The sequence below is a fragment of the Phyllobates terribilis genome, unplaced genomic scaffold (genome assembly GCF_046119375.1).
Source record: "Phyllobates terribilis strain yellow unplaced genomic scaffold, ASM4611937v1 Scaffold_4__5_contigs__length_816908805, whole genome shotgun sequence".
Lineage (NCBI taxonomy): Eukaryota > Metazoa > Chordata > Amphibia > Anura > Dendrobatidae > Phyllobates > Phyllobates terribilis.
The window spans coordinates 721775555-721787605 of record NW_027362764.1 but is presented as its reverse complement, the minus strand read 5'-3'; the positions used below and the strand labels follow the sequence as shown (position 1 = coordinate 721787605).

The following is a 12051-nucleotide window of genomic DNA, read 5'->3' as shown; positions in this document are numbered from 1 at the left end:
ATAGGATCGACCAATCACAATAGGCGATGTCACAGCTCACCCTGACCTTTGCCCACGCTCATTATATGCTTCAGTACAAAAGATAGGGTCTGATTCCATCTCTTGCTGCTAATGTATATGTGAGTTTCCTGAAATAGGATGAATGAGAGTAGAAAAGCCCCAGTAGCAGTATAAAAATTACAAGATTTCTGATTTTAATTTTTAATACAGATCGTGATAGGGAAAAATAAACATTGCAAAAAAATATATGCATTTACCACGAAAAAACTGATTTCAACTATAAGTCATTTTCTGATTATACAGTCAAGACCAAAGTGTTGGCACCCTTGAAATTGTTCCAGAAAATGAAGTATTTCTCCCAAAAAAATATTGCAATTACACATGTTTATTTCCAAAAAAATTAGAAAAAATGGCAAATGGGACATAATTTCCTACAAAACCCCCAAAATGGGCCAGACAAAATGTTTTACCCACAATTTTGGAAAGGCCCATTTTTTGGGGGGTTTCATATGAAATTATGTCCAATTTGCAATTTTTTTCTGTTTTTTTTTATATAGCTCCAATACACACACAAAGTCAATAAACATGTGTATAACAAAACATTTGTAGCTGCAATAATTTTCTGGGAGAAATACTTCATTTTCTAGAATAATTTCAAGGGGGCCAACACTTTCGGCCTTGACTGTGCATTCCATTCAAGGGCTCCAATTTTTCACTATACAAAGACGAAGCAGCCTGTTGAAAAAAAGGACCTCTCTGACATTTTTTTTATTGCATGTATTTTTTATTAGTCTGTGTGCAGTGAGTTTATTAAAATACTTATACTTTGCTGTATTTTGCCATTTCCAACGACCCTCCATTCCACTCCTCCATCATATGACCGGAGATGCGACTTCATGGCTCACACAGCATCTTCTGTGTAGACAGGAAGCCATTTTCTCTATTTAAGCCAATGAGACTCACAGCAGGGCTCTCAATAGACTTATATTAAATCTGATATGCTTACTTTGAGAAAATGACCTCCGATCCACGTGGTATCGGATAGGTCTGGGGTGGTGTTGGAAATGGCAGAAGACAGGGAGGGGTAAGCATTTTAATACACTAGGTCTATAAATGTACTAATGATTGGTAAAAGGGGGGGGCATAAAAAAAATTCCAGAGTGCTCCTTTAAAAGTCTGGAAACCAAGTGACTCACTACGCCTCCAATGCACTTTCGGGCTAATTTGCATGTGGCTTCAAAGCTTGATTTTTCAGCACTGGTACATCAGATTACTAAAAGACATTTTTTTTGTTGTACTGGGGACATACCAATAGCTTCAGAAGTAAAATTATCTCAACAGTATTCTTTTACTTATTCCCATCGGAGCCATTTTTCATTTTACGCTTTTGTTTTTTTCTCCCCTTTTTCCGATACTCCTCACGTTTTTATTTTTCCATTGAAACAGCCATTCTTGGGCTTACTATTTGTGGGAAGGGTTGTAGTTATGAATGACATCATTCATTACACCGTATAAAATATTTTTATATGGTAGAAAAGAATTGGGATGAAATGGTGAAAAAAATGCAATTCTACCATTGTTTTTTGGGTTTTGATTTTATGGCGTTCATTATGTGGTAATAATATCCTGATTTTTACAGTTCAGTACGATTACAATTATAGCAATCGGAAAAGAAAAGTGTTTTTTTTTTAGCACAGGCTACATTGCTAAAACAGGAAAAAAATAATTTAGTAATAAGAAAGTGACAAATACTAGGTGGAGTTAAATACTTTCTAACACCTTAAAAAAAGTCGAAGGGCCTGATTCATTAAAGGCAACCTGTCATGTCCCCAAATGATATTTATGTGAAGATAGTAAATCAATCTGTGGGTGTTACAATGCTGCTCGACGGTCTTAGTGTAGCCACTCCAGGAAGTGGCTCCCAGGAAGTGGCTCCCAGGAAGAATAAAGTTTATTTTCTCCCAGTAGCTGCACTTTCAGTTAGGTGGCCGGGCAGCATTGTAACGCTAATAACCCACAGATTAACTTTATATCTGCAGGTCAAGAGCATTTGGGGACATGACAGATTCCCTCTAAGACTGGAATTTTGCACACCAGTCTTAAAGGAGTTTCCTGGGGCTATTTTTTTTTTTTACCTTGGGTCTAAGAACTAACAGGCAGGTAGTTGCTACCTACCTGCCTGTTGTGCCCGGTGCTGATCTCTGTCAGCACAGACCACTCCTGTCGGCAATTCAGCAGCTTCTGTTGACAGAGCAGCAACTTCCCTTCTACTCTGCTCAGTTGTCGGGGCGTGACTGACGACATCATGTTGATTGACAGCTGGCTCCCCTCTACCTAACTGCGGGGAGCCGGCTGTCAATCAGCATAACGTTCGCAGTTATGCATCATCGATAGAATAGTACAGAAGAGAAAGAGCTGCTTTGTTGACAAGAACTACCGAGAGGAACAGTCCATGACCCCTCTGAGACTGCGCCGGGTAGAGCAGGCAGGTAATTAGCAACTACCTGCCTGTTAGTTTTTGGCCCATAATAAAAAAAAAAAATAGTCCTGGATAACCCTTTAATTAAGGCACCATTGGAGTAAGCTGCTACTAATTCATTGAGAGGTGCATATCACTTAATAAACTAGTGTCATTTTACAAATCCCGTGCACCTCCGCTAGAAATGATACTCCAATCAGGGGCTGGAGTACATTTCTGGTGTAATTTATGCTAGTAAAAAGGGTACATTTTTAGGAATTTTCCTGGGGTGGGGCTCATGACATGCCTCATCCTTCCCAAACTCTGTTCACTTTGGTGGAGCTGGCCAGGACTGGAATAAAATTCATCAAAAGTCACAACATTTTTGGTGACATTTTAAGGTTTCTTACTCCATAAAATGGCAAAAACACCTTGATAATTTGGGACTAAAATCTTTTGATCAATTACGAGGTTGACCCTTCCTGTTTCACTGTATTCACCATATATACCTATCTACACACGTACCAGTCTATGTTAATATGATTCCCTTTCCAGTGCTCGTCTTAGTCATCGGAGCATCTGGAACAACAGGAAATATTTATGCTGACAGGTAATATACCGTATTCATGTTATTTATCTCACACAACGTAAAGTACTCTACAGCTTTCCCATAAGTGTACTTAGCAGAAGCAACGCAGGCATAAAGCTCCACCACACAAGGGCTTGTAAGAAATTGAATGCATGTCAACATAGATCTTCTGGGCGTCTAAATCTGCTCTCACGTAAGTCACCCAACATTGAAGACTCAAAACTGGTAGTTCTTTCAAATCCATTTCTATGTGTATAAAAGTATCAGAGCTGAATTTAGGTAACTCCGCAATACTTGTAACTAGTCGAGTTCACCTTTACAAGGGGTTGTTCGGGTAAAATGAAAAGTTGACCTTTGGCTTGAGAAAGTAAAAATAACAAACTAAGGCTAGGGTCAAAAAAATATTTTTTCCACATCCGAGAAAAATGGTCCAATTATTCTGATCAGAGTTTGATCAGAGTGGCATCAGTTTTTCTCGGACGTGGAGAAAAAAAATAGAAAAGTTTGATCCGACACTTGGATAAAAATTGGACATGACTTCAATTTTTTTCATGGACTCCTTGTTCCAAGAAAAAAAATCGGACAAGTGCAAAGCCCCATAGAATATCATAGATACGAGGGCTGTCCGTGAAAACCATGCATGTGCACGAGCCGTAAGAGTTACTCACCTAGTTACTTATTTTGATAATTTTTACTTTTTCAAGCAACTGGTGAACTTTTCAATTTGCCCCATCAACCATTTTAAGTGATGCACGTGGGGCAAGATTTGGTGTAGTCCTATCTTTAGCAGAGATCATCTAAATTAGTTATGTGGAGATACAACATTCGGCAACCCCACTGCTCCGCTAATACCTGGGTCTGTAGCCACTGGATGTGGACAGTCTATGGAGTCAGTACATCACAGCCCTGTGCACTGTGTAGTTGTCATTCTCAAGTATTTCAGCTCAGTTTTACATGGCCACTACCCAGTGTACAGGGCTGGGGTGTTCAATACTCTGTGAAACTTCTAGAGGTCGTGGCTCCAGGCATATGCAGAGGAGGAACAGGGAGTCAGACAACCACCTCTATGTGCTAAACTGAAGAACTCTGCAAGACTCATTACATGAAGGCATTACATTAACGGTGATTTATTTTAATGCTTGGTACGTATTGATAAATTTCCCCTTAAAGGGGATCTGTCATGAGACGGAAAATGGGCAGTTTTTGCTCTTATTTTATTCCCCCTGCTCCCCTGGGTATTCCTTGTTTTTCTTTTTTAAAACCTGCCGTATGGTTCCAGAGATATGGCTCTTTTTATTTGGTATAAATTTTTATGGTCTTTACTAAGGGGGTGTGGCTCACAGGGTAATTATGCAGATCAGCCTAAAGACTCCCCCCTGAGGATCCTGTGAGCACCGCCGCCTCTCACTTCACGTAAGGATATGGCAAACTTTCTTCTAGGGGCCCCATATAATCCCAATGAACAACAGCATCTATGTTAACTATACCCTGAAATTGGCTTAGCAAACTTCTGTACAAATATTACTGTTCTGTTTTAATGCATTATCTTATGTCCATTACCAACATATGACGTACTGATCTGTCATATGTCAGCTCCCTGTGCTGAGCCAGCATCTTTGAGGGCAGATGACAAATGTATTATTCAGCCATCATCTGCTTCTAACAGCCGTGAGGGGACCGGCCACATGGCCTAAGAGGACACACTTTTTTAAGTGATCATAAAGTGTGATCGCCAGGTGTGATGCAGAGGCAGGGTGCTGATGGGCTGTAATGATGGCCAGGTGTCCTCTGAAGACAGCCAGGAGTCAGCAGGCATTCATAGGAGACCGTGATTTCTGCTATATACTGCAGTATTGTTGTATATAGTAGAAAGCAATCAGACGATTGCAGGTTCAAGTCCCATAAGGGACTACAAAATACAGTACTAGAAAAAAAATGTTTTTAAAAAATAAAGAAGTTTGAAGCAATACACTTTTTTCCCATTAACAATTAAGAAATAAGATAAATTAAAAAAATACACATGCGATATCTCCACATCTGTTAAAGACAAATCTCTTAAAATATAAAATTAATTAACCCGATCAGTAAAAATTTCTCACTACAGCACGATTTCCCTCTCCTCTGCATTCATTGGGAAAGCGCGCGCTGGATGCTGGGCTGTGACGTGCGGTGAAACCCCACCCACAGCCCATCAATCAGCGGGGTGCGCGTCACTGGGTCACGCCAGGCTGCAGCCGAAACTTGACGTGACATCAGCGGATGTCAGAGCAGGCTGCAGCCGGGTCACATGACAATGGAAGGTAATTACAAAAACACTTCTTTCCACTGTTTAAATCGATGCGGGCATTATGTATACTAGTGGACAGCCTCTTTAAGGTGAGAATAAATTTGCTTTTTTATTTTTGTTTTTTTTACAGGGGACAATGGCTTCAATAGATTAGGTGTTAAGGTAAGTTTAATGGTGTTTTTTATTTTTTAATAAATATGTAAAACAGAATGTTGACTTTTATTTTTATTGCATTCAGGCTGTGTTTATTTCCAAACTTTTACTATGGAGTTAGTAATGGGGGCGTCTTATAGACGCCTCTCCATTGCTAACCCCTGGGCTTTGTGTCAGCTGCCAACGCAAGGCAGACTTGAACTCCAACCCTATTATTAGTGTTGCACGAACGTGCTCAGATAAGGCGTTATCTGAGCATGCTTCACTCCCAACCAAGTATATTTGGCGTGCTTAGAAAATAAGTTAGACAGCCGCAACACATGCAGGGATTGCCTGTTTGTCAGGAAATCCCTGCATGTCTCATGGCTGTCAAACAGCCGCGGTGATGCAAACATATTTTCCGAGCATGCTGAAGATACTCGGCTAGGACTCGAATGCGCTCACATAATGCCTTATCAGAGCAAGTTCGTGCAACACTACCTATTACCCCAATATGCACCGCGCCATATCAAGTGGGAAGAGCCCAGGCTAAGTGCCAGATTTCTTATTGATGCGACATTCCTGGGACTGCGGAGGGCTGATGTTATTAGCCTTGGAGGGGGCCAGTATCCATGGTCCCTTCCATGGCTATTAATATCAGCCCACAGCTGTCTGTTTAGCCTTTGCTAGGTAGAATTTATAGGGGGACCCTACATCAATTTTTTTTCTAGGGTCCCCTTGTAATCTAGCCAGCAAATGCTAATCAAACAGCTGTGAGCTGTTATTAATAGCCAGGTAACATTTTTGGCTAATGACCCTTTCCCTGTCTAGTAATATTAGTCCCCAGCGGGCAGCTTTTTATCTGCTGGTTATGAATAATTGGCGGTAAACCATGACATTTATTTTATTTAATTCTACATTTTACACATTTTACACAGCATGTACTCAGCGGGTGCTGAATACATCTCCTATCATTGTCTCCTGCTCGTGCTGATCTCAGGGTAAGCAAGGGACAATGATGAGAGCTGCCTTCAGCAGCTGGTGCCAGGGAACAGTGCAAACAACTGTACTGCTGATTCCCAGGGGCCGATACGTGTCACGCTGATGACACACAGATGTCATCCGTGTGTCATCAGTGTACATGTGTGCAGCAGCCATTTTGCCCATGCTGCACAAAAAAAATGACATGTCTGTGTGCTTTTCACAAGGACACAGGGTCCATGTGAAAAACCTGACATGTGCGCACATCCATTGACACATCGATACAATGGGTGTGTGTATGTCCGTATTTGCGGTCCTTAAAAAACAGACCGCGTACGGACATACAAAACAGATGTGTGAAGGGGGGCCTAAAGGACCATGGAAACAGGGTAATGATTGGGATTGAGAGTAAAACAAGGTAATAAAGTATATTGCAAAAATGTATTGCTTTGCAGTACCTGGAGGATAAATAAATAAAAGTTCAATTACTCATTAAAGCTATTAGGAAATATGCACTTAAAAAATGAAATGATCCATTGAGCTCTGCTACATCTGTACAATACAAGTCTCACTAATCCCTTTTTATGCATAACAAGCAGTTACTTTAGGTTCTAATATGAAGCAGTACAAAAAAAAGATTAAAAAAAATACTGTTTACAAAATGGTACAATAAGACGGCCGGCATGTAAAGCGAGTATTCTGTGCCAGCGGCACTTGGAAGCGCCCAGCAAATCTTTCCTGTGTTCTGGCACAGCATAAATTAAAGATTCAGACTAATTAAAGCAAAAATTGATAGAGACAGAGAGTTTAAGAGATTAAAACAAATTGATTTATGATTCTTTGGGATTATCATTTAATTTCCTGTTGTTTTCATTTGCAGGACTGGAGTTTCGGAAAATTATCCAAAATGTATTATTAAGAAGAGGAAGTGTAGAACTTTCCGGATAACATTAATTTCATATAGCAAGATGACATTAGTTCCCCTGTAACAGTGGGCTTAGCATGTTAGCAGAGAGGCATAACTATAGAGAGAGCTGAAGAAGCACCCACACCCAGCATGCACACAGCAGTGTTGCATGAATCAATAATGTGGCTACCACAGATCTCTACAGACCATTAATATAAATCCATGTGCAACCAATTTATTTTTTTTGCAGAGATATAAGGAGTCTTTTTTAAAAGGGTTATTCAGGACTACTTAATTTTTTCAATACTGGTCAAAGAACTAACAGGCACGTAGTTGCTACCATCCTGCCTGTTGTGCCCTGCGCCAATCTCTGCTAGGACAAAGCAGTCACAGACCGATCCTGACGGTGATTCAGCGGCTTCCGCTAATGTCATGTCGACAGGGCAGCGGCTTCTCTTCTGCTCTGTTCTGTTGATGGGGTGTGACTGCCGATGTCATGCTGATTGACAGCCAGCTCCCTGTTGCCTAACTGCGGGGAGCCGGCTGTTATTCAGCATGACATTGACAGTCTGTCGGCAGAGCAGCCCGGAAGAAGAAGAGCTGCTCTGTTGACGTGGAGAAGATGACTCTCTGGGAGGAGCAGTCGAAGACTGCTCTGAGCTGGCGCCAGGTAAAATAGGTAGGTAGTGGCCTCTGTTAGCAATTTCCTGGCTTGTTAGTTTTTAGGCCCATAATAAAAAAAAAATAAAATAGTCCTGGACAAGCCCTTTAAGGATTTATACAAAATACATGAAGAAAATGTCATGCCCTATTGCATTCTATATCATTTGAGATATTGTACTAAAAGCACCACATGGCAGTCTATGGGTAAATCATTTGTACCCATAGGAACTTTACTGCCATACTCTGCCCGTGCATAAGGCTGTACCGTATTAATGAGTCATTAGTCGTTACCCTGTAAGTTATTTATCACATTAGTAAAATATATAACCGTAGCTTTTCTCATTAAAGGGAATCTGTCACCTCCTGGGACTTATATGACCTTTAATATGGGCATACAGGTGATAGGAAAGTAAATCTATACCTACCTGTATGCCTCATATTAGAGGTCTTGCTGCTTTGAAATTTGTTTTTATTCAATCAGGTTTCTGATGGCTTGCAGACCCGGGGACGGGAAGAAATCCCCACCTCCTGTGTGAGTTACCATGCTTCTCCCCTCCCCTGCACGTCACAGTGCCCTGTGATGTGCTGTTGCAGCAGCCGAATACAGACACTGTGAGATGCAGGAGAGGGGGGTAACATTGTAATTCACACTGTAGGTGAAGATTTTATCCATTCCCCGGGTCTCCAAGCCATCTGAAACCTGATTGAACAAAAATAAATTTCACAGCAACAAGACCTCTAGGAGGCATACAAGTAGGACTAGATTTACATCACCTGTATGCTCATATTAGAGGTCAGATAAGTGGCAGGGGGTGACAGATTCCTTTAACAAAATTTGGATTACATCGGTTTAAAGAGGTTGTCCAGTAACCATAGGTGATTAATATATCATTACTGCAGGGGTGGGGTATCTCTTTTCTGCCAAGGGCTATTTGGATATTTTTATCATCCTTCAGGGGCCGTACAAATTGTGCTAACTCCGCCCACAGAGTCTGTCCTGACGCTGGCACTGGTGTTAGGATGTAATCTTTCATTGCACACACCTGAGTGTTCAATAGTGAATTGCTCACAGAGCAAGAAGAAATTAATGGACCGGCGGCCGGCTAAATACAGCTGCTGGCCCAAGCACTGTGGTCCCCAGGAATCTGAGGTTCCCCACCCTTGCATTACTGGGATCCCATCAATCATGAGAACTGGGCTCACAAATATCCTTGTGCGTGGAGTGGTTGTGAGCATGTGCGACCACTTCTCCATTATATAGGATTGATGGTCACACATGCTCACAGTATCTCCATTCACGCAGAATACTTTATCGGGATTGGTGGGGATCTTAGCAGATCCCCAGCGGTCATACCCCATCAGTCTATCTGGTGTTTAGGTAATGTTATTTATGGGAAACATTTTTTCAGTAACTAATGAAACAAATGATGTGAAATTACATAGCAAAAATTAACTAAACGTGTTCAATGAAAGAGCTTTTATTTAGCACATTGCCATCTAGTGGCCAAAATATCATGAAACACAGGTGAAACTCACTTCAAAACAGACTAATAATAATCCGAATACAGTACACATCCAACACCCAAAAAGCACTAGTAATTTACACAGTTATTTATTTCTAGCCTCCTTTACAAATGTAGATCAGTTGTCTCTCATTGCCCTTTGATACAGTAACGGGGTGCTCTTAGATCACACGTAATGCTGGAAGCTGAATTGTGTAAAGTCCAAGAGCACAGAAAGAATTGTTAATTGATTTTTAGAAATAGCATGCTAACTGCAGCAATAGTTTATAATGTCAATGATCTAGAAAATTTTATGAAAAATGATCATAAGATTTTTAACATTAAAGTCAATGGACATGTTTAGGAAAAGGCACACCAAGAATACAAGGAAAAAATATATAAATTTAAATTTACGAATTTTTGACTTGAGCAATAGTTCATAAAAGATGCTGGACCAGATAAACACAGCACAAACAGTAAATGAACTCAGCCTATAAAGTCAGAAACACAGAGCGGCTGGCGCGGAGCCTTGTAATTTATGCCACCAGTTTTCTTCATTTTTCTAAAAATAAAGTCATAACCTGACCTTCTGCTGCTGAACATTTTGATCAATGCTCCTTTTCACATTCACGACTGATCTTCCTTGGCTTGTCTGATAGACCTGAAAAATACAAGACATCAGGCTGTCAATTAAAGAAGAACATGTAGCCCTGGCATCATCATCACAATCACAGTGTGTCCTGAATACAGTGACAAGTGACCCTTTTCCATAAGCCCTATTAGAACATTTCGATAGAGCAGGGCCCCCGTAAGGGATCACGCACTAACCAACCTCACCAGCCAAGTATCTTCTGTTTCTTTTTTTGTTAAAGCTATAATTATCTGGCGCAATTGCAGAGCAGTTCAGATTCAAAATGAGATGGGTAGCATGAAATATAGCGATCAAACAACCCTGCATGGTCACTATGTGGATTTACGCTATGCGAATACTAGAGCTCTATGTGGCCCAAGTGGAACACTGTAGGGAATATTTACAGTATATGTGCATTGTATCACTGTTTATCTGGGCAGGACCCAACAATCCCTGGGTACTGTAGCTTACTGCTTTTCCATATGTAATCTATGTCGGACTGGGGTGTTAAGGGCCCACCAGTGACTGATTCTGGGGTCCACTCTACAGTTACATGCATACATTACCTGTTTGGAAATTCCTGGCCAACACATTCTTTATGAATTTGAAAAGAAAAATGGCTGCATTTGGGTGTAGCCACATCTCCACTGAAGTGTATGGACAATGCAGTGGCTGGGAATCGGTGGATTCCATCTTATCGGTAAGGATCCCGGGGGTTACAATTATGGCAAATCCAATAAAAGAAGAGTAAGTGTCCAAATAACGGCCACACGTTGGCCAAAATTGCATTGTCATGCAGTTTTCACAAAGGCTCCTGGCCTGCTTTTATATTATACATGAAGAGCACTAATCATGTAGGGGGCTGGGGATCCATTCCTGCACATGGGCCCGCCAGGAAATCCACCTGCTCCCCGGTTGGCCAGTCCAAACCTGTATGTAATATATGACTTTAAAAATTGTTCAACCTAATATAATTTATATTAAACTACTCTAGTATATAATAGAAAATAAATTCAGAGGAACCTGATCCAGTGGCCAGGTCCATATTATGGTGCGACCGTCTGGAAGCCCTGCAAAATGCCTCCTACTTGGTGCGACACCGTGTGCGCGTTATGCTGCAACCATGATGTTGGGTCACTGAAAGTAAAGACTTCCCAACCATCAGTCACCTGATCATGGTCAGGTGGCCAAATTAATGGGATGTCACTACTTCTGGTTCCATCAGAGCTGTGGAGTGATATATAATATTTCTTTCTTTATTTATTTTAGCAATCTCCCATCCCTCTGACCACTTTTTTAAAAGGATGCAAATCCCATTTAATATAGTTCCTTATCTTTGACAATCTGGATTTTAAAAGGAATGTGCCATCAGAAAATGACCTATTACTTAACTCAGGCTTTTAGATTAAATGCATTTGTGAAAAAAAATAATTTTCAGATTCCTATTTATATTTAAAAAAAAAAGCAATTTTCACACTGGTCACTAGACCTAATATTAAAGTCCTACTCTCTGTTCTTCACAGGGACATTAGCAGCAATAGACTGACTCAGACCCTATTTATTAGTATAGATGCGTGTTATCTACTGTATATACATGTGTGATCAATCATTGTACAGAAGGAGGAGGAGGTGAGCTGTGACAGGTCCTGTGATATCTACTGATGGAGAAACCTATATGGAAAGTTTTAGGGGAAAACTCAAAAGGTTTCAGACTTTTGCCAGTTTTGATCAAATCAGGGAGTCGATCGATCGGAGACAAGAGAGCACAACCAATTCTGTCTGTGTCCCAGGCTTGTCTGCTCTCAGATGCCTGGTCACAAGTTTTTATTACAAACCGCAAAGGTAAGAAAAGTGGGAATGGCTTACATTACTAGTGTTGAGCCACCCCCGTAGTGTTCGAG

The 12051-nt window shown here is 40.8% G+C and overlaps 1 protein-coding gene across 2 annotated transcripts in view; it reads right to left on the bottom strand.

The window, feature by feature from the left end:
• Positions 1–12051, bottom strand: part of OXR1 (oxidation resistance 1) — a 712646-nt gene that overhangs the window by 509608 nt on the left and 190987 nt on the right. For both annotated transcript variants that reach the window (XM_073679762.1, XM_073679763.1), the window contains exon 2: positions 10106–10180. In XM_073679762.1, coding sequence (XP_073535863.1) covers positions 10106–10122 — 17 coding nt within the window. In that variant the 5' untranslated portion in view covers positions 10123–10180. The remainder of the gene's footprint in view (positions 1–10105; positions 10181–12051) is intronic.